Raw genomic sequence first — 27,750 nt, 5'->3', positions numbered from 1 at the left:
AATTTATCCAGGGAAAGTTGACTGAACACATATTCTTCTTCAGCATCACTCTGCTTCACATTCATACAGTTACAGTCACATTTAAACCTGGAAGCTGCCCAGTAAAACCTGTTTTCTACTGTTTCTACTGTACTGTTGCAGTTTTCTCCTGAGCAGTTGGGGGGTTCAGTGCCTTGCTCAAAGGCACCTTGACAGTATTTGCTGAGGGAGCGGAGAGCGTTACTCCTTCACTTTCCCTGCCCAGATTTTCCTGGCCAGTCTGGGGATTCAGAGCTTAGAAGATCAAAAATAATTCACCCACTATACGGGTAAAAAACCAAAAAGAGGCCAGCTGATGCAAAAAAAATGCCAAAATTGATTTATATAGTCTGTGAATTCAAAACCTTCTCCACCCTCCAGGCTGCCATCTTGTTTTCTGTGTGTTGTACCTGAAGCTCTGACTGGCCGTGACAACACTGTGTCTTCTCCATCTTGTTCTTCCTCCTCATACACACCCCAAAAAATCCTTCAGCTAATATGAGATCGCACCGCGTCACAATGAAATTTGTCAGCTCTACTCCTCTTCTCCTCCTCCTTTTCTTCTTCTTCCTCCTCATTATCATCCCATCTTTGGTATGAAACAGTCTCACCCTTTAAAGTACACAACACTGACTGTCATCACAGAAGTCCCTAAATGTCAGTGATTGAGTTGTATCACTTTGTTTTTTCTTTTGTGTTTCTGTCTTCCTTTCCAAACCACCATCCCTTCATCTCCTCTCTCTCTCTCTCTCTCTCTCTCTTTCTCTCTCTCTCTCTCTCACCTCCTCAGTGATCTTGGATTTCTTCTTCAGGGTGAGGGACACCAGTTTGTGACGGACGCTGTTCTTCTTGTGGCTCTCAGAGTGCGGCGTCTGGAGGGGGAAGGAGAGAGGACAGAACAGCTCAGAACCCGATACATAGGCTACTGTACGACTGTGGTTCTCAAAGCGAGGCCCGAGGACCCGCAAGGCTCCTCGATGGAGTCTTATAGGAGTCGCCTGAAAAACGCTCGGCTAAATTCTGTTCGCTTTCCTTTCATTTTGCTTGTTAGGCAATTAGCTGACGCTCTTATTGACAATGATTTGTAATGAGTACAACAGTAATAACCTTAAATTCAGACATATTACATGCAACCAAGACAAAATTTACGATTAAAGTAAAGAACTGTGTATTTCGGGGTCGTTAACAGGCAAAAGTTTGATAATCCAGGGATGAGGTAAAGCTTCCTTAAGCCTTTTATAACCGCGTGTTTGCAAAGGGAAAGAGAAGAAGAAGAAACTACTACATCATAATAATGGGAAGAGAAAGGGAAGGGAAATATCCCATTAGAGAGGGAAACACATGGGTGATAAATCTGAGGAAGATTAATTAACAGAAGTACATTAGCGGGTGGTTTAGTTTGAGTTCATAATTTATGAGACCACTTATAAAACTTAATTCCACCCATCTCCACCTCCTCATTCTCTCTCTCTCCTCCTCCCCCTCCCCCTCACCTCCCCCTCCCCCTCACCTCCCCCTCCCCCTGCAGCGCCTGCAGCTCTCTCTTGTAGGTCTTCTTGCCCAGCGTCTCGTAGATCTTGGTCATGACGGGGATCTTCTCGCTGCCGTCGCTGATGGCGGTGTGGTACTTTGGCTCCGGCAGATCTCCCATGAACCTCAGCACCGTGATCCACACCGCCAGGGCGGCCTGGGGCGGGACAGGGGGGGAATGCATTTTGGGCATTTAGCTCACAGAAGAATAGAATAATAAGAGAATAAACTTAAATTCCTGGATAATCAACATTATAAGCAACTAATAGTAAAGAGTGGAAAGGTCAGAGAGACAAAAATGAGAGAAAACAAATAAAATACAATCTGAGGACAGAGATTAAAAAATTATGTTTAGAGATCTGTAGCATTTATAAACATCTTTAAAAAATAATTTAAATGTGACTTTAAGGCCAGACCCTCCGCTGCCTTACAGCCCATAAACCTCTTACTAAATAAGAACCAGACTCTGCACAGCTATATGAAAGTGTTCACACTGTGGAAAAGGTCAGAGGTCAGAGGGTGACCTACCAGCTGGTCTCCCTCGTCGTCGTGGAAGAGCAGCAGCTGCTTCAGCGGCCGTCTGACGTAGGTGTGCGTGGTGTTGCCCTGGAAGTAGGTGGCGGCAAACTTGGCGAACTTATACTCCGACAGATCTTCCTCGTCATCGTCTTCAGGCAGAGGGAGAGCCTCGTCCAGATCCTCCTCCACCAGCTCCCTGTGGGTCCGCTCCAGGTCCTGTGTGCAGCACAGAGGAGAGACGGGTCAAAACCTCCTGATGACAATTTTGGTGATTTTTCAGGTGACATGCTCCTCTATGGGTTGAGGAAATTCTCTGACTTCTTATGAAAGTGTTTCAAAACCAATTGATAACGTCGAAAAAGCCTGTTGGCATATTACTGTAACAGAAAACCCAATAGTTCACTTTAAACTGTAACAGAAAGCCATTTGTCAGGTTTCTCCCTCCTCGCCTCACCTCGAAGCCGGCGGGCGCCTGTCCCTCCTGGCCCGGGAAGGAGCTGGTCGTCCCCAGGAAGCCGAACATCTTGTCCACCATGTCCGAGTCGTTCACCGGCTCCTGGCGAGCCTTCTCCATCTGCTCCACCATCTCCTTCTTCTTCCGAGCGTCCTCCTTCTCCCTCTTCTCCCGCTCGGCGTCCTCCTTGGCCAGCTGGGCCAGACGCTCCTGGGAAATAAAATTGGGTTCAACGTTAAATTACAATCAGAGTCAGAATCACTTTTATTTGCCAAGAACATACTTTTTTGGCACTGCTGTTTTGAACTGAGCACTACGAGCAATTAACTGATTGCAATGTTGGTGATTTAGGATTTTAAAGGTGCTGTGTGTAGCATTTTAACATCAATAAATCATTACCACATTTATTTTGAGACATTAGTATAATTATTGCAAACAATCAAGACCATCTCTGAGAAGCCTGTCAGCCTCTATCAGCCTCTACTCTGCATCCTCCATTGTTTCTCCACCTGGTGGATCTGGAGGGAAATCTGCTGGATTGCTTTACGGCACAAGGAAGCAACAGGGCTTATGGGAAATGTAGTCTTAACTTGGAGAAACACTAGTACTAACAATACTACTGGCATGAGATGGGTGATACCAACTGTCTCCATCATGGTCTCATTTGTTTACGATAATTATATCAAGGTAATTATTTTTACAATATGTTGACGTTAAAGAATGCTACATGAAGCCCTTTTAAATTCTGTATTTTTACAAGTTTTTTAAAACTCAGAGGTTTTGAACTTGGAGGCGGAGTCCCACCTGGTGTATGCGTTCGGCCTCGACCTTCGCTCTCTTCGCCGACATCTGGTTCCTCAGCTTCGCCTCTTCAGCCAGACGCATCTTCTCTGCCTCCAGCCTCCTGCGGTACTGAGGGGAGAGAGCAGGAGAGAGCAGGAGAGAGGAGGAGAGAGCAGGAGAGAGGAGGAGAGAGCAGGAGAGAGCAGGAGAGAGGAGGAGAGAGGAGAAAGCAGGAGAGAGCAGGAGAGAGGAGAGAGCAGAAGAGAGGAGGAGAGAGAGGAGAGAGCAGGAGGGAGCAGGAGAGAGGAGGAGAGAGCAGGAGAGAGCAGGAGGGAGCAGGAGAGAGGAGGAGAGAGGAGAGAGCAGGAGAGAGGAGGAGAGAGCAGGAGAGAGTAGGAGAGAGATTAAATTAGGGTAATAAAACATTTACGAAGATATGATATATAATAACATATACTCAAGATATGTGTAGTTTGATATATTAACTAATACTTAATACTAATAATTAATACTCATAGTACTACTGCTAATAATACACTTCATTTATGTAACACTAATCTAAGAGCAAAGTGCTTTACAAAATGCCAGAAAAACAAAGAATAGTAATGTATATATAAAGTATGTAAAAAAAAAAAAAAGACAAAATGCTGGGAAACAGATTCAAAAGAAAAAATGGTTAAATATAAGAAATAAAAACACAAGATCAAAACAACATTACATTAAAAAAATACATAAAGGCAGTCTTTTTAAAATATAATATTGAATAAACTGGCCTCATTTCCTCAGGCAGGGCGTTCGTGAAGTGAAGAGGCTAAATGTACTTAGGATATAAGTGCACTTCCATGTTTGCTAAGTTGCAAGTGTGTGAGTGTGCTTAAAGGTGGTAAGATACAAGGAGATAAGTAGATTAAATACAGATGGAGTGAATTAAATTTAAAAGGAGAGCAGCTGATGGACTGGGGGAAGAGACAGAGAGAGAGAGAAGGAAGGAGGGAGATAAGACGAAGAAATGGACTTAACACCAGTAAGTAAAAAAAGACGATGAATTTAAAAGGTCAGATGATACTGGGGAAGAAAAGGGGAGACGGCAAAAATGCAGAGATGCAGTTCAGAGCACAAAAAAAAAAACACAGTAAGTGAAATATGAGTGGATTGAGCTGAACTGAAAAGGTTAAGCTGTGATGGTGCAGGAGGGAGAGGGAGAGTAAAAATATCAGAAATACTGTAGAAGTCAGAACAATGAGGCAGAGGAAATACCGGTGAATTCAGCTAAACTGAAAAGGTTAGTGTTTCAGAGAGAGGCTGGAACCATGTATCACATAAAAAGGCCATTTCATACCAAGAAAGGAGCAGTGACCTTGTCTACGCCTGATAAATGCAGATCTAGTTTCATTGTTTCATCTACTGTATAATAATTCATTAGTTCATGAATTCATTTATAATATTGTTGGGGAAGACATTGTTTTTTTTAAATTTTGTTTCTAAGCATGATTGAATGAATTATGTGTATCATTTTAAGTGTGTGTGTTTGTGTGTGTTTGCATGTCTCGTTATGGCTTTCACTAATGTGTGTGTGTGTGTGTGTGTGTGTGCGTGTGTGTGTCTCGCTTGCAAGTGTGTGTCTGTGTTACTTCTGAATATGAAGACATGAATCACCTGTAAAATTGTATATACAGTATGTGTGTGTGTGTGTGTGTGTATCTTTCTGCTTCTCATGCCTGTGTGTGTGTGCTTGTTTGGGAGTGTGTGTGTCTGTGACTCCTATACAGCTTGCAATAGGCCTAGAGAGTGTTGGCCTATAGACAGCCTAATGCCTGTGTGTGTATGTGTGTGTGTGTGTGTGTGTGTGTGTTTATGTGTTTATGTGTGTGTGTTCATTTGGGAGTGTGTATGTGTATTTGTCTGATTGTCACATCTTACCTCTTCGTTCAGGCTCCTGAAGAGTTTACTAAAAGGCTGGAGGGTGTTGGTATCTGTGTGTGTGTGTGTGTGTGTGTGTGTGTGTGTGTTTATGTGTGTGTGTGTGTGTGTTCTCTACCTCCCCCTGCAGCCTCTTGTACAGCCGGCGTGCGATCATGCCCCTGGTGTAGGCCTGGATGGTGATGACGGCCCACAGTCGGTGTCTGAAGGCTCGGCGAACCAGGAAGCCGCGGCAGCGAGCCTGGAAGCGCGTGATTCGCTGACGGGCCACGTGGTACGTCACGTACAACTTCCTGGAACGAACCAGGGCCTGCAGGCGAGAGAAGCCCGCCCTCATCTACAGAGGGAGAGAGAGAGAGAGAGAGAGAGAGATATTTATTTTGCAAAACAGTTAAGATGAATAAATATACTGAGTACATAGAACAGAAGACAAGAGTAGATTAAAAATGAAACCAGACATGAAGTAAAGATAAAATAACATAAAATAAAATAAGAATATAAGGAGACAGACAGGGTTACAAACCGGGATAAAAAAATAAGAGGTAACACTTTACAGTAAGGGTCACTAATGTGTCTGGTAATCATTTACTAATGGTGTTCATGTTAACTAAGGTTTTAGTTTACACATTATTTAATAGTCATCTAAATAAACTATTAAATAATGTATAAATTAATACCTTAGTTAACATGAACACCATTAGTAAATTACACATTAGTTAACTGTTAATTAAGGGTTAGTTAATGCTTATTAAGCATTAACTAACCCTTAACTTAGTGACCCTTATTGTAAAGTGTTACCAAATAAGACATTAAAGACAAATGAAACAAGACATGAGGATAAAGATAAAATAAAATGTAAGGAAAGTGCTTGTTCCCTGTGTAGGAAGCAGTTACATGAAGCTCTACTCACCGCTCCATAGTTCTTCCTGCACTGATACCCTCTCCACGTCTTCTGGATCAACATGGCCGACTTCCTCATCTTCAGGAAGTTGGATCTGAGGGCAGGGAGCGAGAAATTACACATTTTTCATGTGACCATTTTGCTTTGGTTTTCCAGAAGTCTTTCAGATGGCGGAAACTATTCCCTACCAGTAAGGACTACATTGAAAAAATGCCTGACATTTTTTGGGCTGCACTTGATGATTTTATGTATGTCAAGCATCACACATTTATGTGAAAAATAATCTGAAGGGATTCATTCCAAAATGCAACAGATTAATTTGGGAAAAATGATGCTTTTTTCAATATTTCAGAAACATGTGATTCTGTCATAAAAAACAGAAGCATTTTGTAAGCATTAAGATGACTCCTAACTTCGATAGTATCCCATAATATGCTTTACTGTTATGACAGCAATCATTTTGTCAGGTTTGATGTAAATTTTTTTCAAATTGTGGATATCTACAGAGCCCCTAAAGTCCCGAAGAATTATATTTTTTTATCTTGTGCGCACAAGTTAATTATCTTGTGGGAACAAGATAAAAAAAATATCACCTTGTGCGCACAAGATAATAACTTGTTCCCACAAGATAATTAACTTGTGCGCACAAGATAAAAATAATATCACTTTTCGGGACTTTAGGGGCTCTGTAGATATCTCATTTTGGAACAAGGTGACAGTAAACATGTCGGCCCTGTCTGGACCAATCAGGAACCAGTATGTCTCCTTGTTTTGATCTGTAACAGTAGCATCCTCCTTGGGCCAATCAGTGTTTGAAAATGCTGAAACACAACGGTGACCAAGTTTCATAAAAATCTGACCGGTGGTGTCAACCGACAAACAAGTAAACAAACATTGTAGTGCCGTTGTTTTGTATTTTTTACATTGTAGTGCCGTTGTTACGCCAATCAGTGCAATTTTTTAAATACCAATACCAAAAAGTCTCCATGCAAACCATTCACATCTGCAGCTTTATTTTATCACTTTGTCAATGTTTTTCATCAATGCCTTTTCCATCATGGTAAATGGTAAATGGAAATGGAATGGACTGCATTTATACAGCGCTTTACATCAATGCCTACATTCACCCATTCACACACACAGTCACACACCGATGGCGGCAAGCTACCACGCAGGGTGTTGGCGCAACCATGGGGAGCAATTTGGGGTTCAGACACTTCGACATGCGGACTGGAGGAGCCGGGGATCGAACCACCGACCATCTGATTAGTGGACGGCCACAGCCGCCCCATCATCATTCCAAGGCTGGCAGTGTTTGGGTCTTACCTGTCCTTGAACCCTCGCACCACCTTCTGGATGAGGATGACCTTGTCAGTGATGGCCTTGTCTCTCTCGATCTCCAGCAGCATGTCATGGTGATCCTGCAGCACAAGAAGAACTGATGAAAAACAAGGCAAAGTACAGTTACTGCTGCTCTCTCTCTCTCAGCACCAGTTCAATATTCTTATATTAAATTGGGCGAGCAAACCGGGGCGGAGAGGTGTGTAGTTGGTGATGTACCCAAATGAGGAGTGCAGTGATTGGATAAGGGGGCGACCAGACAGAGATTTTGTATCTGTCAAAAAACAGCCTGAGCCGCTATATTCTCTATGGGGCCGATACGTTGATGGATGACAGAGAGAACAGAGAGCTGTCTGTCTTTTACTCAGCATATTTTTTCGTACGTCAAAAGTTGAAACCGTTTGAATTTTTTCAGACAGCAGTGCACGTAATTATCCGTTAACTACCTGTCAGAGACGGCGGAGGTGGAGTGTGCGTTTTCTCTCAATTTTCTAAAGGGAAGAGCAACTAATTTCACTTGTACACAGCTTGTATGAACACCAACCTACCGATTTACAAAGACAGAGACAGAACTAGTCTGGCCTGGCATGATATTAATGCAGTGATTGGTCTTCCAGGTTGGTTGTATAGAAACACAAGATCCATGTTTCTGTTTACAGATTATCCTTTTTTCAAAAACGCCACGCCGCTGTGTCGCCTTCCAATCGGACGAAGAACGGAGAGTGACATCTCCATGTATGAACGTTTCATTCGCTTCTGTCTGGCTGTCTAATTAGACAGTTGGAAGTGACTAACATTATCCCACGAGGAGAAAAAAAGGTTTAGAGAGCTGTGTGCCCTGCTGTGAGGTAAGCAGATGAGTAAAATGTGAAAATCTGCCTTCCCACATGTTCAAACTGAACTCCTACTCCTCCTGCTTCTCGTCCTGATTGGGGAACTCAGAAAACACAAGGCTGAGATCACTGGACTCTTCACCCTTCCAGCTCTGATCTGGTCAGCAGTCACACAGCAGCCTTCCCTTTCACTAACATGACATGTGAAAAGAGCATGTACCCCTAAAAATCCTTCTCTCTCTTCCTCTCCTCCTCCTCTGATCTGTCTATCCTGATCCGTCCCCTTCCTGTGGGGGAAGTGTGGGCACTGCCCCTGACTTCACCCCCCCCGACTCCACGTCCTGTCCTACGTCCTGTCCAGCTGAGTGGTTTAGGACTGATAGAGGTTAGCTGTAGAGACTCTTGGTTCAGCTCAGCAGTGTAGTCAAGTGCAAGGCTTTTTGCTTTAATCTTGACATTATACCAAGGTAAACAAACAATGTACAATCCTCAAAATACATGTACAGTACAACTCTCCAACTGTCCATGCATCAAAAGCTCAGTCAATCATGTTCAGAGTGTAAAAAATTCATTCAATCACAACATAAACAAAGCCAGTAGCGGAAAGACGATGTTTCAACAGGGGGCGCCGCACTGCAGTCAGGAGAAACACACTGCTGAGCTTAAATCAGCATCAACTGATAATTTCCCTTCACCGTGGCAACAAGCTAACGGATATGCCTAGCCGGTGACCTTTGACCTCAGAACAACGTCTGCCCTCGCACTGGGCGGGAAACCAAAACACACACAGACACACACACACACACACACACACAGATACAAACAGTCACGTGCACACGCGCAAAAAACACATTCTGGATGGGAACTAAAACACCCTTGGTCACACACACACTGGGCGGGAAACCAAAACACACTATCTTTCCCGTCAACAGACCTGTGAGTGTGAACTGGAAACAATCACATTAGCCTCAGTACTGGGATGAAGCTGGACTGAACTAGTTTACACTCTCGGTCAGTTGGAGCTGGGCGAGGTTAAACAAGGTCTTTCTGTGTAGAAGGCTGAAGTCAACAAGTCAGGGGGTGAAAACTATATTATACTTTATTTTATCCACTGCCAGGGAAACACTACACAGTTTTCACACCAGTTATAGCCCAGATGTGGCCATCGTTCCTACAGATGATCAGAAGTGTTTAATACTGAGTGGCCTAAAAAAACAACATAGCAGTCAGCTTCGCAAGGTGTCCGTCAACCACAACAGCTCACTGCTCTCTTGTTGCCATAGTGATTTTGATAAACAAGACATTTGACTATTCCATGCACACTGATACAACAAAAACTCATCTGTTAAAGCTGCACTAGGTAAGTTCACACGTTGGCGGCTCCAAATGGCGACATGAAGTAATTGCTTGGAAATGTTTAACTTCAATACCTAGAAATCCTGTGAGGTTAGTAAACGTTACACAGCAGCTCATGTTTACCAACCGGCCGGTCTGTGATGCTTTATACCAAAGAAACCAAAGAGACGAGAGAGGAGAAGATCTAACGTTGGTGAGTCCAGCTTTCTCTGCTGCTGATTAGGAGACAGTTTGGATTTCACTCTGAAGTTTTGATTCATCACTTGCTGTGGGAGGAGAAGAGTCCAAACCCGACACCAGAATTTGTTTTGGACAAATAGGGTGAATCTACAACATCTCAGTTAGAGGGAATGTAGTGTTTTCAACATCTTTGATTGTCTAGAAAAAAGGTGGAGAATTCAACTTTACTAAGTTCCATTTGAGGGCCGGTAGACGGCAGTTTCTTTCTTTCTTTCCTTCGGAGTTTACCATTGTTCTCCTGTTGAAAACAAGGAACATCCAGTTTGCTGTCAACCACAGACTGCCACAGTGTGAACGAAGCATCACCATTATTTCAAGCACAAATCCAAACGGAGAGATAATACAATTGAGTGCAAGAGCTTGTGTTTTTGCGAGATCTGGGGGTTGTGAGGCATGACAACTTCATTATCAAGTGTGTGTTCCCTAAATCCAACTAATCAAGTGTGTAAGCCCATACGAGAGCAAGGCAAAAAAAAAAAATCCACAAAAGCTAGTCCTTAACTGTGTGATTTCTTCTTTTCAGTCTTCTATGTCTTGTATTGTGTCTCCTGCATTGCACGGTACCAACGCTCGAGTCCACAGTGTGGTTGCTCTTGGGTGAAAAGTTGAATTCATGAAAAGTCATATTTTTTCATGAAGAGTCATGAAATAATAATCAGATTCCCAGTGTTGGTCTCATGAATGATGGATTTGAAGGTTTGAAAGTCAAAGATGCTGTGTGGAGGGTTTTCTCATGAATTTATCTCTGTGAACAAAAAGTTCACAAAAACGGCCATATTGAACCAAATGAAATCAGAAATCACCCCACAGGGTCTACTTCTGATTTCATTTGGTTCAATATGGCCGTTCTTGTACTCATCTCCCTTTGAAATTTAATAAATCTCTTCCAGTGGAGTGGTGAGTCCCGCAGAAGAGGCAGCAGGGTAGAGAAATAATAAAATAGATCACGATCGTTCACTCAGAATATCTAAATAGTTTGTGTTATCCCCGGGACTTTTGTCTCACCCAGACGTCGTCTTGTCTTTAATGTCGAAATTAAGCGCCATTGCCAGAATTACCTTGAGGAAGATCTTGGTCTTTCCCATCTGCCAGTCGTCGTCTCTGCCAAGCACCGCCTCAGCGATCCTCTGGCAGGTCCCCCTTAGGTCCTCCTGATGGGAGAGAGACACAACGACACAATGAGGGAGAGAGAGAGAGAGACAGAGAGAGGGGGAGAGAGAGAGAGAGAGAGAGAGAGAGAGAGAGAGAGAGAGAGAGGGAAGGGACACATTGTCATATTGCATTCTTGTCTGGAAAACAATGTGTGGGTCAGGTGGACTCTACGTATGCACACACACACACACACACACACACACACACACACACACACACACACACACACACACACACACACACAGACACAGACACACCGGTCGTCCTAACCAGAGAGGGAGGGAAACACAACAATATGCAGAGGTCCAAGAAAAACAGACTGCTGTTGCATTGTGGGAAACATTGCATGATGACCACATACAGTGCTGCAGCAACTGTTGAGAAGAGATAAAAAAAATGGTCGCCTGACTGACTCCAGGGATCATGAAATACTGGATCACGAAACACACACACACATACACACACACACACACACACACACACACACGCACACACCAGCCCAACCTCTTCAAACCCATCCACACGCTCCTGCTTGTAGGTTCGACCTCAAGAGATCAGGACTAGGTGTCAAATGCTAAATCCTTTAAAAAGATAACCAGCCACACCTAGAATTAAAACACACACACACACACACACACACACACACCTGTTTGTACGCAGGTTTGACTCCAGGCATGAGGACCCGGTAGCGGTCGACGAACTCGACGAAGGTGTAGCGGATTGGGTATCCGGCCCGGCGGATACGAATGGTCTCCATCATACCAGAGTACCTCAGCTGACGCACACACAACTCCCTGTCAAACAACTACAGACAGAGAGGGGGGGGTCAGTGACACACATTCATAGAGAGATACTGTAAGTATAAGTGTTGGGACAGGGAGCTAAATGCAGCTATTGTTGTCCCCCATATGATGAAATCTGTCTGTGAAATCTCAGGTGAAATATCAGACACTGCTGGTCTGATTTTAACAAAACTTGGAGGGACGATGCATTTTGGCATTTTCTGTGTTCCAGCGTTCATAAAAATTTCTTTACTCAAGTGTTAAATCTCATACACTACTTGACTGATTTTGACAAAACTTTGTTCCAAACTTCGGAAGGCACTATACTGCAGCACCACCGATCCGACCGAACTTTTTGTTTTTATTCAAGACTTTAGGTTTTGCAATTCATTTTTAATATAACGACCAGTTTGACACATGATTTGTTTCCAGGGCGGCAAAAATGCTGATAAATGTTTGTCTGTGGCTGGTGAGTTAGTCTACTTTACAGGTCTATCCCTGGTGCCAACTAAATCCCCAAAATGTAAACATAACATGCATTCTATTCTATTCTGTTCTGTTCTGTTCTGTTCTCATCTATTCTATTCTATTCTGTTCTGTTCTTTACAGTATGCAGGTAAACAGCGTCCAGACACTCACCATGGGTTTCTTGTATTCGTTGGGTTTGATGCAGCGTACGAAGAAGGGCTGACAGACACTGAGCGTCCTCATCAGCAGCTCCAGAGATCGCTTAAACTGACTGCTGAGAGTGGGCGAGCGCTTCCTGGTCTCCGCCCCCTGGACAGACACACACACACACACACACACACGCACGCACACACACACACACACACACACACACACACACACACACACACACACACACACACAACACAAATACAGAAACAGCGTAAAAAGTCAGGGTCAGTAACAATGAGGATTCTTTTTTCTCTTCCTGAGCACTGACACTAACTCTTTCCTTTCTTTTCCTTTCCCCTCTCTCTCTCTCTCTCGCTCTCTCTCCCTAAATATAAACTCTTTGTCTGGCAGATATCATTGGGTCAGAGTTAAACGCCACTCAAACACATAGCCAGAGCAGAAACCATGTCAAGATTAGAAATGCCAACTTAACACTTTTATCAAACGAGTCAGCTTCCTCTAAAACATCAGCTTTGTCAATCCAATTAGCCGCCACCAGCACAGAAGAACAAGAGAATCTATTTTAACACTATTATCACATGATGAAGGTTTCAATGTAAAAAAATATGAAATGACGAATATATAGGCAATAGTGGGGCAGTCAAGCTGCAGAATCACACACTTTTACCAAATTTTGCACAAAGGTAGCTCTCTATGTTAAAAAAAGATTCAGATTTGGAGCCATCGTAAATATTTATATCTGACTAGAACAATTTGAGAACAGGAAATTCGGCCACGTCCCATGGCCGTCGGGGGCCAAATTTACGATGGCTCCTTAACTGAATCTTTTTCCACCACAGAGAGCTAAACTTAATGTAAAATTTGGTGTTTGTATCAAAAAGTGCAAAGGTAGTACACGATTCTTCGTCCTACAGCACTGCACCGTCCCATTACAAGGCCAAATAAATCTTATCTGGCAGTGACTGAGGAGAAACAGATGGATGGGCGGATGACTGGATAATAAGAGGTGAGTTGGTGAAACACAAGATGAGGACAGGATTTACATAGGAACACAAAATCTTTGAACAGGATAGCTGTCCTGAAACCAGTTTTCTCTTTTAAAGCGGCAATATCCAAATTTGTCACATTTTTTCCACATTTTTCACAATAAACAAACGAGAGATAGGATATTATACATTTTTTAATGATGTTGTGGACGTTTTGGGATGTATACCATCTGCTGTGGGCGCGGCCGGCTGGCTATCAAAGTGAAGCTAGTGGCCACTGCGCAGGGAAGTCATAGCAACAACAATTGAGGAAATTGCAGTAAGAAAAGAAGGAACAGTGAAGCTAAACAGTAGATCTCATTCAAGGACACGGTGAACATCGAAGGGCCTGAGAAGCGACACGGAGATGCTTGTATACTGCGAGACGGGTAGGATGCTAGGATAGCCAGTTAGCTAGGTTTTCTAGAGTTTCCCGGACAGCTCATCAAGATGATGAAGTGTTTGGGTCCAATGGAGGAGGATAAGACTTGTAAGCCACTTCACTGCCTCCAGGCAAAAAGTTGTAAATTGCAGCTTTAAGTTACGGTGATTGACGTTTTTATTGTTGTACGATCTGACAAGTGATTTTACATCAGTACTGTCGTTCTTAGAAAGTAGATTACAAACAATAATTACTTTATTGGCCATTTTACACAAGGTGGTAGGTATTTGTCTTTCTGTTTATCTCTCCTGTACACTTGAAATTCATGTATGAATTTCATGAAAAAGGTGAACAACTGGAACAATACGCCCTCCTGTTGATACCAGGATCAAACCTCTACCTCTAGAGCAATCTGCCCTCATTTCTAAAAGGAGATTTTCTGTTCCTTGGTAAAAGCAGATGAGGATGGAGGGATGGAGGAATGCAGGGATGGAGATTATTTCTTATCTTTATTCTGTCTTTTATATTTTTTTTTTTTTTTTTTTTTACCTTGGGAAGAGTGGAGGCAAGAAGACCCACTGTACTACCAGGAGCGTAGCCACACAGAAACTGGCAAGAAGCAGCACACAGACATGCAAGTGTACACACACACACACACACACACACACACACACACACACACACACAAATGCGCACATACACACACATGGACAGACACATAGGCAAGCACTCACACACACACAGAGGAAAGACAGAGAAGACAGTAATGTTAGCTCCAAGCCAGACATTACGGAAAAACATGCAAGGAAAGGAAAGTCATGCAAAGGAAAGTTAAAGATTTTCTAACCAAATCCAAGCTAGAAACCTGAGAACAGAACAACGCCACCTGTGGCAACACTTTCACCTCACTACTAGTTTTGTTTGTTCTGTGGAGTGTATGGAGAGAAATAACTGGCACAATCTAAAGGTACGTTTTAGAAGCTTGAAACTAGTCTTTAAACATATGAAAACCTGAGCTGTGGCTTTAAACTTTGCATAACCAGTTTCAATCAAAGAGAAGGGAAACGTGCAGAGTAGTTCTGTTGATATCCAGATCTTTAGCCAGCTTGGCCATTGATACACAATTGACACACAATCAATGGCCAAAATGGCTAAAGGATCTGGATGTCTGTGTGTATGTGTGTGTGTGTGTGTGTGTCTGTTACCATAGCGACGTTCAGCCTGGAAGATCTGCTTGATGAACTTGTTCTTGGAGGAGTGGACCAGCTGGATGATGTCACCATACAGCGTGTCTCTGTTCTTCTCCAGGAAGCCTGCAGGACACACACACAGACACACACACACACACACACAATACACAGATACAAACACAAACATTGCGTTAACATGAGCACATACTACACTGGTGCAGTTATTGATAATACACAATCACTGCAACCATCTATTATTTTAGTATTATGCAACAAAACAGCGAAAGTGACAAAGTGAAAAAAGTGAAAAAAAGTCACAGTGAAATGTCACTTTTTCCCTTTTTTCCCACTAACCCTTTTTATCACTTATTATGTCAATGAATCGTTTTTTTTTGCCATCTAAAGAGCCTCTCTAATCCTCTGTCAGTGTGCCGGCCTTTTCTTCATTCACTCACTAGTGTAAACAACTAGTAAACTATATTATCAAACTATTATAACTGGATGAGGTATTTCTAACCTCTGGTATTGTTGTAAACCACAAAAACAACTAGTAAACTTTCCCAGCAAACATTTTGACATTGAATAGGTGTTGTAAAGTAAAGTTGAGACAACATCTGTAGTCGTCCATATAGCTGCTACCAGCATCATTTTGTGAATCAGGATCTAAATATATTTCTGATATCAAATCAGAACAGTTTCCAGTACTTGCTGGGTGTCTGGGACCAAACCACTATATAAAGGGAGTCTAACCTCTGGTTTCGTAGTAAACCACTCCAGCAAAGTGCTGGATGCCAAACTGGGTTTCATAGCTGTTCTTAGGAGGGATGTAGTTGGTGTTGAGCTTGTGCTGCGAGTTCAGCTTGTTCAGCATGGTGGTGTCTGTTCCCTGGAGGAGAGAGAGAGAGAGAGAGAGAGAGAGAGAAGAGAGAGAAGAGAGAGAGAGAAGAGAGAGAGAGAGAGAGAGAGAGAGAGAGAGAGAGGGAGAGAGAGACTGTGTAGTTATCTGTTATATGAATAACTCAAGCTATTTACAATTTTGCTGCATCGTGCCTGAAGAAAGAGTATAGAGTCTAACCTTTCCAGAAATATGTTGATATATGCCACTGTCTAACCTATCAGCTGATGTCAGAGCACAATGGCAAGAAATGTGCTTTAGAGGAAGATATACTTGGTATCCTCTTCAATGAATACAGTTCAGTTACAATGTAATTCCTGTAATCTACCTAGTTCTTTTGTAATGCTTTTAGTTTTAGCAGAGTATGTCATGGTATGTCACATGTATAACAGTTATATATACAGTACTGCAGAATATAGATAAGGCCCACATATCGTCACTGTTGGCTGAGAGAGAACTTGCTCTCCTCGTCGATGAGGAAATATTGCAGTATATACTTTCTGTTACTGTAGTACTTTGGGGTTACTTCGCTCATTTACGAAGCAAATATGCTGTAGTTAGACTATAGTCCCTGCTTTTCGTAGTACTTTGACATTACTGCAGTTAATTTCATTCAGTATTATCCTACCTTGGGGAACTTGCTCTCCTCGTCGATGATATGAGGGAGAAACAGATACTGCAATATATATTTCTTGTAACTTTAATACTTTAAAATTACTTTGCTGCAGTATATTCTTCCTTGTGGAAATCCTCTCTTAAACTTCAGTTACTTTCATTAAGTATCATCCTCCCTTAGCGAACTTGCTCTCCTTGTCATAGAAGGAGAAGTTTATAGTTTATAGTTCCTGTTACTTTAATACTTTGGGATTACTTTGCTCATTTAAGAAGTCAATATAATGTAGTTCTCCTTCTTTTGACACTTGGTACTTTGCGTTACTTCAGTTACCTTGGGGAACTTGCTCTCCTCGTCGATGAGGGAGATGATGTTCATGGGTTTGATGGCGATCATGTCCAGAGCGTCCTGGTTGTCGGTGAACTCGATGTGCTGCCAGTTGATGTGCTCCAGGTTGTACTCCTCCTGCTCCAGCTTGAAGACGTGCCGGACGAAGAACTGCTGCAGGTTCTCGTTGGCAAAGTTGATGCACAACTGCTCGAAACTACAGGAGGGAGGGGGGGAAATGACAAGGAAACAACACGATGATGATGAGAAATAACCAGGGCGGATGACAGGAGACGGAGTAAATGACAAGACACTGATGTGAGAGGAAGAAATGCCACCAGTTTTATTCCAAGTTGATACACGTCAAAACTACAAGAGGAAACATCAAGAAACCAATACGACAAACTCTAATAGCTTCATTCTGAGGAGATACAAAGCTGCTCAAAGCTACAGGAGGCGAAGAAGACAAGAAAACAATATGATAATGGGAAATGCAAGGAGTCTCATTCCAAGTTGATGCACGATATCTCAGACCTGCAACTGCAAGAGGCGGAGGAAATGAAAAGAAAATGAAAACAGCAAATGCAAAGAGACTCATTCCAAGTTGACACACCGCTGCTGCAAAAACAAATGGAGAGAGGGGCGAACGACAAGAAAACAATATGAAGTGCTAAAAGAAGAAATGCTAAAAGCAGGAGGGGAGGTGTGTGTGTGTGTGTGAGTGTATCTGTGTGTGTGTGTGTGTGTGTGTGTGTGTGTGTTCTACCTGTTGATGGTGAAGTTCTCAAAGCCAAAGATGTCCAGCAGTCCTATGGAGCGTCGGAGGGCTTTGGGCTCGTTGGACGGAGGCTTATAGATGGCTGCATTGATCTTCTCCACGATCCACACAAACAGACGCCCATAAATACCCTGCGCGTACACACACACACACACACACACACACACACACACACACACACACACAGTCAAGTCGCAAATCAGTACACTAATGGTGGGTAACTGAGCCATTTAGGGTGAGTGATTGTGCAATCGAAGGAGTAATAGAGGATAATCAGTTAATTACAGGTACAGGAGTAATTGTGTGTGTGTGTGTATGTGTGTGTGAGTGTGTGTGTGTGTGTGTGTTTATACCTTTACAAATGCGTCCCGTACGTCCAGAGCCTGTTCCATGCTGAGGGGGGTGGAGACTGTCTCTCCTCTGGTGATCAGAGTTCGGCTGGTCAGACAGTTCATCAAATCCTTACCGTCCACCTGCACACACACACACACACACACACACACACACACACACACACACACACAAAGTAGGAACACACACAAATGTAATATATGCTCAGTTGTCATGTGTATGCCACACTGTGTGTTGTCCTGTGAGCCAGCAGGGGAGCTCTCATCTAATTCAACCTCAGCTCTCGTTAACTACCATTCATTTCTTCTACTTGTTTCTCTCTTTTTCTGTGCCAGTCTGACTTTCTCTCTCAGTCTCTCTGTCCTTGCAGGATCAATGGCCTCATGTTCAGCTGTCACCCACTAGCAGCCAATGGCTAATCAATGCCCAAAGCCATTGATCAGCCATTAAAGAGCGACAGGGAGGCCTAGTGTTTGGAGAGTCTGTCCTTCAACCGGAGGACCGGGGATGAAGCGTCCTATACCTAAATTAAATATGATTATGATTATGATTATTATGATGTAGATGTTTTTAAATGTTGATTTTGTTTGAGCGGTAAAAGTTTAAAGTTACATTTTAAAAAACTCCATCCTTTTTCCCAGGTAGTTTCAGACTGACTCCAGGAGCCACATCACAATTGGACACTCATATGAATTAGAGGAGCTGCTGTTGTTGACCAATCAGAGTCCAGTATTGTGACAAATTCTACATGATGATATGAGTCTAATGAGTCTACAAATTCATTCTATATATACCATTTTAACTAAACTAACTAAATATTGATTTGCAAAATATCATGAACACCATTATTCTTATTCTTATTCTTATTTTCTTATTCTGAGCCACAGTAGAGAGTCATCAGTCAGAAAGTCATCAAAACTGAATAAAATGGAACCTTTAAGATGTTAGTTTGGTTTGTTCAGTTCAGTTCATTAAGTACTTGCTAAGTACTTAATTATTCATTAGGCTTTTAACTATTCATGATGCATCAAGTACCGACACAATAAAGACCATTATGTTGTTTTAGTTTATTATGACTTGTGCCATTTCAATATTCATTAGCATTATACCTATCTGTGGCTGCTGCAGAGTTAATAAATAGCTAAAGTGTTAACAAATAATTAAACTAGTAGTTAGCAATGTTCATTAAAAGCACTTACACTTTAATCAGCAAATTGGTTGAGCATGAGTGAAGCGTACTTAAAAACTAAAATGTCAACACATGGTTAGTTAATGCTTAATCACTAGTTAATTAAGCATGAATTAATGAACCATAAAGTAAAGCGTTATCTACTTATTATTATTACTATAATTATTATTGTTGTTATTATTAGGAAGCACTGCACACAGCACATTGTAGAGCGGCTTGGGACTTGTTGGAGAGTCAGTTACGCAACTCTTTCAAAATGGATGATCCTGCCATTACTTAATCAGATCACATGACAACATCCACACTGTTACACGCTACAAACACGGTGTTTGTGTGTGTGTGTGTGTGTGCGTGTGTGCGTGTGTGTGTGTCACCTCCAGCAGTGTAGCAGCAGTGGTGAGGTGAGAGCTGCGGACGACCTCACAGGCATCCAGGTTGTCGTAGGTACGAGCTGGAGGGTCAAAGGTCAACAGGTTAAACCCTGGTCACTCTGTGTGTCATACTGTGTGCGTGTGTGTGTGTGTGTGTGTGTACCTTCATATCTGAGGTTTCCCATGTGTAATATAGCAGCCAGCAGTTTAGAAATCTCCCAGTTCTCTCTGTCTGTGAACATCAACACCTACAGAACAGAGTAAAGGAAAAATCCAAATCACTCATCAGTTCATCATTCAATATCTCCAAAATATAGAGGATCAGTTTGTAAAAGTAGTGTCATTTTGTCAACTAAGGACTTGAAGTACCTCATCTCCTATAAAAAGTGACAGAATTTGTGTTTGTTTTGTGCTATCTATTATTTTAATGGGTAAGAGTATATGTCACTTTTTTTCAAATAGTGAATGTCAAATTTTGTAATAAAACTCTTCAAATAGTGTAGTGGCTCTCGACCTGGAGGTCCTGAGATGATTCATGGAGTGTGAAAAATAATAATTAATAGAAATAAATAATGAATGAATTGTCAGCTTACAGTGCTTTTAAAATAAGTCAAATAGCCTGGAAATGGAAAAAGCTTAAAACCATTTATCCAGTTTACGTTTGCTAATGGTTCGCAACTGGGACTCATTTTGTTTGTTTTGTTGGTTGAGAGCCACTGTATTACAGTATAATAAACAACAAGAATAACAACAACCACACACACCTTGGGTTACTAATGTGAGAATTGTTTGATGTACTCTAACCATAGCTTGGTTTGATCAGTACCTTCATTGCAGAGCAGATGTTGGAGTATTCCTTCAAGTCGTCTCGACCTTCACACACCGTACAGTTTCCCTGCAGAGAGACAGAGGGATAGATGGGAAATGTAGTCAGTTTTAAAGGAAAATCCACCATCAGATACTCTCACACTGTTAGATATCACCAATCTGTGATATTCAGTGCATGCCAGCAGCTATTTTGTGGTTGACGTGTGTTTTTTTTTGTGTACCCACTTTCCCTCATCCTGCCTCGTCTACTTCTATTTCAGCTAGTGATGTCCTATATATCCCAGAATGCCTTTCAACGACTTGGAGAGAACAGGCCTGAAGTTGTTGCATTCAGCTGTGGGTTATATGTGTAAGTGGAGAGAGAGATAGTGAGAGCATAGTAAGAGGGTTTTTCCAATCAAGAAAAAGCGAGAGTCCCTTGCCCCTTACTGAAAACACAGCCTGTTTTGGTGCTGCATTGCATTCTGGTCTATTTTCTGCTCCTGTTGGTGGAGAAATTGGAGAAATCTCTCTCCTCTTCTACGATGGATTTCTCCCTGTATGATTGTTGAACGTCTCTTGGTGCAAAATGACGGCTCTAGAAAGAAGCCCTCGCTCTTTGATTCTGAGGGACTGACACCAAAACCTGACATTTTCCATCAACGTTTTAGATTGCTGGAATATTTGCTGCTATGAAACTCCATTGTAGCTGCTGGAAATAGACAATGTGACATCACATCGTCTACGTTTGATCAGGAATAAGAAAAATACACCTCCAAAAACCAAAATGGACCAGGAAATACAAGATATATTGCTAATAGCTTTTTCGTTTACAATATCAAAGTGTTTGGGGTGGAATTTTCCTTTAATGCTGAGTTTCGAGCATTAACTGGGTGGCAGGGTGTCCTACTGGTTAGAGTGACCGTCCCGTAACTGGAAGGTCACAGGCTCGATCCCTGCAACAGTCAACAAGTGTCCATGGATAACTACATGACCCGTCAGAGTGTCCCGGATCGAGACACTGACACTACCCGCTCACTGACTGTGAGAGCGCCAGGTGAATGTTTAACAGGTAAATGTGTCCCTCACTATAGTCAGGTAGGTGTAGTCGGTGGCCTTGCTCAGCCCAAGCTTCTTCTTCTCCTCTGGAGTCATGCCCTTCAGCATGCAGTAGAAGATGTGGTAGTTCCTCTCATCACGAGCCTGCAGAGACAGAGAGGAAAGGAGTTAAGCAAAAGATTTGTTAAATGCAGAAACACAGAAGCTACCACAAACTGCCTAACATTTTTCCCACGACGCAGCGGAGGGCTTCACAAGGCAAATTCAGGTCAGTCAGTCAGTCAGTCAGTCAGTCAGTCAGGTAACACTTAGTGAGATGTCGCTTCATGAGACGGCCTCTAGAGGGCGTCTCATGAAGCTAAGAGATGGGCATTGCTCCCACACTGAGCCACACTCTCTGCCCTTAGGTTTTGCAGATCAGTTTCTTATTTTAATTTATACTGTATAGTCTGTTTCTTCTTTTTCCTATGAAGTAGCACCGTTATGAGCAAAGCGAGGCTACTGTATTTCTGCCTCTCCCACCATGTTGACATTCCCAAACAGCCCAATGGACAGAAATCTATCCATCAATAATTCTGTCCGTTTTCCGACAGATCAGTCTGGCCGCAGCTAGTGAAATTCAACACATACAATACGATATGATATGATATGATACGCTACGATACGATACGATAGGACTTTATTGTCAGATTTCTCTGAAATTTGTCATGCATCATAGCAGTTCCGTTCAGAATAAACACTATGACATGACATTGCACATAAAACACATAACCACACCACATTCAATTACATATAAACATCTGAATAGCACATAAATAGCAGATAAATAGCACAGGGACCCTCAGTTACCCCCATATTGCACTAAGCCGCTGTATTGCACTCTCCACCCAAAATCCTAGTTTTACACCTCACCATTATAATTATTATTTTATTTTATTTTTTTGCTCCGTGGGCCTGTACAGTATCTGTATTTGTTTCAGAAATTTCACTGAAATTGTGCACAGTTTTGTTACAATAATCACAGAAAAACTCTTGAACTGAGCCTGTGAGCAGCTTGCCACTGTACCTGTCGACAAACTCTGGATTTCTCCAGCAGGTACTGCTCTATCTTGGCTCCCTCTATGGCTCCTCTCTTGTTGAAGTGGATGTCGATGTATTTCCCAAAACGAGACGAGTTGTCGTTGCGGATGGTTTTAGCATTTCCAAAGGCTGCGGAGGGACAAAGGAGAGCAACCATGATAATATTGTATGGATATGTGTGTATATGAGCCTTTATATGTACATATGCATGCACCTTTGTGTCTGTACATTTGTGTCTGCGTGTGTGCATGCAGCTGTACAAGTATAAGTGATTTTATATGAGTGATTTTGTCCATATTTGTGCATTTGTGTGCCTTTATTCAGTTTCCATGACCGACATCCGAGAAAAGCAGCACATTCAACTTCTACCTAAAGTCAGATCAAGACCTGTAAGATCTTACCAAACATCTACGATTACGCAGAGAATTTACATAGACTTTCAGTGGAGACCCAGGCGTTGCATGCATGTAGCGTAGGTGTAATGTTGCCGTATTGTTTTTCATTTGGGTGTAGCGTTCACATAGCGTTGGGTTAGAGTGTAAATGATGCCTGCACCACACCTACACCACTCTAGATTAATTTTGTGCGAGTCCATAAATTTAGACTTCAGAAGATATCACCAGTCTGAGGCTGTGATCAGATGGACGCTTTCATCTCCTGCTCAAACACAAAGTGCAGCTGTAAGAGTTCAATCTTGTTGCTATGCAGCACAAAGTTTGACAATAACGTGCAAGCTATATTAGTCTAATTATCTAATCTAACTGGTTAGCTTGCTAACATGAAGTAACAAAGGGGAGAACGTTTTTGAATATAAACATGGACAAGAGAAAGAGAAAGTTAGTCCTTTCTGAAGTGGAGGATCTAAATGACAGAGCAGTTTTATCATTTTATTTTTGTGTGTGTGTGTGTGTGTGTGTGTGTGTGTTCCTACCCTCTAGTATAGGGTTGGCCTCCAGGACCTGCTGTTCTATCCAGGAGTGCTGACCGCTGATGGCTGCCAGGAACTGAAGGATCAGCTTTGTGCTTTCCGTCTTCCCTGCTCCTGACTCACCACTGTGAGAGAACACACACACACACATACAAACACACATCATTCATGCTAGCAAGGACTATACCCTCCTCTCAGGTGAGTCGCTCCAGTCTTTTTTTTATTTAACCTATCTGGGGAAGGTTGACTCAGCTCCATGCTCTTTTTTAGCGACACTCTGCTTCACCTTAAAGCATTCCTCTGGTGTTGGTGAAAGTTAGCCTTATTTTCTAGATTGGCATCTCTCTTCCAGTCTAAACAAACCCAACTTCCATTGATTTGAAAAAGCAGAACTTTTATCAGGCAGCTCATTCACAAATAAAATCAATAAATAATAGTATATCACAGTATATGCTTTTATACTACTATTTTATGCTAACATCTTCGACCCATAAAACTCATCCATGGATTATGTAACTACACATCTCAGAAGTTTGGATTTGATATCATAAATGACGAGCGATATCATGAATGGGATTGAATGTTTGAATTGATTCCCTACAAGTTAGGGAACACCAGTCTCATTTTAGCTAATTGTGTGACAAAGGCACGTAAACATCCACAGCGGTTTGGTAAGGGAGAGAGGCCAATCTGGAAAATGAGGCAAACTTTCATCAACACCGGAGGAATCCTTCAACAGTGGATTTGGGGGAGTTTGTTGGTATCAATAAGGTGCCTTGCTCAATGGGGACCTTTCCCAGATGGTCCAGGGATTTGAACCAACAACCTCTCAGCCACCTCCTTCTCTAATCTCTAGGCTCTGACGAACTTGTTCCACTGTCTTCAGCTCTGTTCTACTCCCTAAGCTCTCCCCCACCTGATGATGCAGCACTGGTCGCGGTTGTTCCTCTGCATGTTGAAGTAGCAGTTGTCTGCGATGGCGAAGATGTGGGGGGGCATTTCGCCGATCTTCTTGTTGGTGTAGAGGCGGATCTGGTCGGCGGTGTAGATGGGCAGCAGCTGGTAGGGGTTGACCGCCACCAAGATGGAGCCGGTGTAGGTCTGCACACACAGGAGAGAGGAGTGAACGGAGAGAGTGACGGGGGTTTCAGGACAGAAGAGAACGGGAACAGACGGGCCGGTGAGGTGATGACATCATCAAGCTGTGACATCATCCAGTACGATGCATTTCACATGACAACATTCCATTTTTACTCACAGTCACTTCTAAAACATGGTCAACTCATATATGGATGAATTCAAGGCAAATGGTTAGTATTCATACTAGGGTTTGACCGATTTTGGATTTTGAAGGCCGATACTGATATTTTTGGATTTAAGCTGCTGGTGGTCGATGTTCTGTACTGATATTCAGTCTCTTTGAATTTGACCATTTTTGTGCCATAAAATCAGGTGTGTCAGGGTAGAAAAGCCTCTGAAACAGCTTTTAAACCATGGGACACTAAATCTCTCCACTGAAGTCCATGATAATAACAATAAGAGTCAGATCAAAATGTCTAATTAGAATCAATTCAGGTTGATTCTAATTCCCATAGATAAACAGTGTGATAATTATCAGTTATAAAATAAATATGCAACCAAACAAACTGCATCATTTCAATTATATTTGACTGGCTGATTTCCAGTAAAAGGCCAGACAGATATCGGTCAAACCCTAGTAACTCATCACAATTAGTTCACAATGAGAAAAGTTATGACTGGAATGGAAATGCCTGCAGTGAATACAAAGGAAAACAAATAGATGAAGGGTTTCACTCAAGAACGCAATATATCGATGTTGGATCTTTTCTCTTGTTGTTCACTGGTCAATATTTCAACTAGAAGGCACTGAGCAGAGCTCACATCAACGCTGAACAGTTCTCCAACCTGCAAAGCTGCAGCCTCCGTGAGAGTTTATGTTTGTTTATCATTTGTTTTCAGGGTTTGATTTTGTTTTCAGGGTTCGATTTTCCTAAAAATAGCATCTTAATTCAACGCTGTTCAACAGTCACTTGGAAGTCTTGGATGTCGGACTTTCCCACAAGCACATGAATGCAGCTCAATAGTTGTGGCTAAAAACGCTAATCGACTAATGGTGGAAATCCCAGATCCGGATCACCACCAAAATCGAATCAACTGATCTTTGGTCCAAGGGCAATCCGTCCACCACATTTCAGCCAAATCTGTTAGATCTGTGAGATAGTTTGCTAACAAACAATCAGACAAACAAACAAAGCAACAAAACATCACCTCCTTCCTATTTACTTGGTGGAGGAAAAAAATACTGATCTTTGCATCCTCTAAAATGTCACTATTTTGGTAAGTAAAAGTCTTAAGACATCTAGTTGTCATTTTGTAAGGGTATGTCGAGTTTTTTCAAATGCTGGATATCTTAATGTGGACTGAAACTCTTCAAATGCATGTTGAATATGTTGAATACGTCTGATTGTCTGTTGGCTGCTCATATGACAGTGTCAGAGGGAGGAGGGGTGGGTGGGTGGGGGGGGGGGGGTGGATGTGTTGGGGGGGAACTGGGCGAAGGCCAGAGGTGACGCAGGTCTCGTAGCTCAGATGGTGGAGGATGATAATGAGAACGTATCGGTATCTGCCACCGGAGAACCGGCGGCCATGTTGGAAACGAAGCAGCATGCGCCCAGGCTGCAGTGATGAGCTCGGTTACCAGGAACCCCGGGCAAAAACGCAGTTTGACTTATCCTGCAGAAACCTGACGCCTCCAGAGCATCAACTTTCCAGGAAACCAACTGTTTTACCCTCAATGTCCATTCACTCCTGTCATTTTATGAAACAGTTTAGATGATTTGGCTTCATCCCAGCAGTCAGTTATGACACATGGAAATGCCAGGTTTCTGCAGGCCCAAACAAAATGAAAATGAATAAAGATCGCCTCGCATTTAATTTCATTTGAAGAGTTTAATTCCACTGTTAGAATAAAAGTGACACTCTGACAAGATGATTGCTGACATGAAAGTAAAGCACATTACGCAACAGTATTTAAATTATGAGTCATGTCAGTTCTCTTTTTGACACTAGAATCATCTGCGCTTTCGATTTCAAAGATTGACTGATGAATTTCTGGTAGCAACATTTTTTTTCAAAATTGATAGCATTTTGGAATGAAATCCATAATTTCTACGTGATTACAACTTTATAAAACAATGAAATGGTAAAATGAATCGTATTCAAAATGTGCAACATGCATGACATTTTTTACAGACCCAACGCTGTCAAATTTGCACATGAAATGCACACTTTTCCTGTACCTTGACTAATTAGATAGCATTGTCTCTGTTTTTGAGGCTATGTGAGTATAGCATTGAAGAGATGTAAATAAATCATGCGCTCCCTGACTGCTTTTCAAAATATTTTTCTCAAATACATTTCCAAATATATATACTTTTTGCCCGGGTCTGATCTGTCTCTCCAGCCATGCCTGAAGGTCCGGCACTTACCCTGCCGCCACAGTTCGTCTTCAGAGGGAAGAGGGAGAGAGGGAGGAAGGACGGAGGACAGAAAGGATAGAAAAGCAGAGAGTAAGAAGGCAAGATATGGAGTGGGGAGTGGGGGAAAGCTGTTCAGTAGCCAGCAGCAGAAGCGTAGCAGTGGTTGGATTTGGCAGCTGGTAAAGAGCATGCAAACACTAGATAAAGATTTAAAAAACACCAGGAGTCCTTAAAGTGTCATGTAGAGGGTTACAGAGAGAGACAAGGTGACTTATTTGACTAAACAACAGAATAGCTTTCACTGGAATCTATCTCTTTGTAGTATTTGAAGTCTGAAATTAACACCTGCCAAGCACCAAATGTAAAAAAACAAAAAAAAAACAATAATAAACCTAACCCTAACTTTCTGAGACGATAACATTTGAATGCCTCGGTTATATTAAGTCTTTAGTCTTTGCATGTTCTCAAAATTTTAAACTACACTTCAAAATACTCTCATAATAAATTACAAACCTGATCATAAAAGTGAGTCAGGAAGTTTTAAATTAACAATCAGTATGTGATTCTTAATAGCTTTGAAAATGGCTAGGGTGACATATTTCTATATATTAATTTCTATATACAGTATATTAATTATTTAGGCCAGTAACAATTATTCTGGGCAGGTAATTTATTTTAGTTTATCAGTCCTTAGCAGGTGAGCCGAAAAGTTAATTTTAGACAATATTTGAAGTCGTTCTGTAGCTGAGTGTCTCTCTGTGTTAATGAGCAGTTTATAGTCTTATAT

General features: G+C 42.1%; 1 protein-coding gene across 1 annotated transcript in view; it reads right to left on the bottom strand.

Moving 5' to 3' along the window:
- The window catches only part of LOC139643302 (unconventional myosin-VIIa-like), a 51,550-nt gene that overhangs the window by 20,113 nt on the left and 3,687 nt on the right, over positions 1-27,750 (bottom strand). The window contains exons 4-27 of the mRNA XM_071518415.1: positions 24,380-24,564; positions 23,467-23,588; positions 22,522-22,664; positions 21,486-21,599; positions 20,416-20,484; positions 19,753-19,837; positions 19,593-19,669; positions 18,032-18,151; positions 17,667-17,809; positions 16,907-17,117; positions 15,816-15,951; positions 15,090-15,188; positions 13,274-13,281; positions 12,469-12,606; positions 11,694-11,852; positions 10,954-11,046; positions 7,452-7,546; positions 6,135-6,219; positions 5,343-5,561; positions 3,326-3,433; positions 2,522-2,731; positions 2,077-2,283; positions 1,529-1,705; positions 801-890 (exon numbers count right to left, since the gene is read on the bottom strand). Of these exons, the coding sequence (XP_071374516.1) occupies positions 801-890; positions 1,529-1,705; positions 2,077-2,283; positions 2,522-2,731; positions 3,326-3,433; positions 5,343-5,561; positions 6,135-6,219; positions 7,452-7,546; positions 10,954-11,046; positions 11,694-11,852; positions 12,469-12,606; positions 13,274-13,281; positions 15,090-15,188; positions 15,816-15,951; positions 16,907-17,117; positions 17,667-17,809; positions 18,032-18,151; positions 19,593-19,669; positions 19,753-19,837; positions 20,416-20,484; positions 21,486-21,599; positions 22,522-22,664; positions 23,467-23,588; positions 24,380-24,564 (3,093 nt within the window). The remainder of the gene's footprint in view (positions 1-800; positions 891-1,528; positions 1,706-2,076; positions 2,284-2,521; positions 2,732-3,325; positions 3,434-5,342; positions 5,562-6,134; positions 6,220-7,451; positions 7,547-10,953; positions 11,047-11,693; positions 11,853-12,468; positions 12,607-13,273; positions 13,282-15,089; positions 15,189-15,815; positions 15,952-16,906; positions 17,118-17,666; positions 17,810-18,031; positions 18,152-19,592; positions 19,670-19,752; positions 19,838-20,415; positions 20,485-21,485; positions 21,600-22,521; positions 22,665-23,466; positions 23,589-24,379; positions 24,565-27,750) is intronic.

This window comes from Centroberyx affinis, unplaced genomic scaffold, assembly GCF_046629955.1.
Source record: "Centroberyx affinis isolate AG114_WGS23_722 - 3 ecotype Tasmania unplaced genomic scaffold, CSIRO-AGI_Caff_v1 ptg000581l_1, whole genome shotgun sequence".
Classification (NCBI taxonomy): Eukaryota; Metazoa; Chordata; class Actinopteri; order Beryciformes; family Berycidae; genus Centroberyx; species Centroberyx affinis.
The sequence above is the reverse complement of the archived record's forward strand: the minus strand, read 5'-3'. Positions and strand labels throughout refer to the sequence as shown.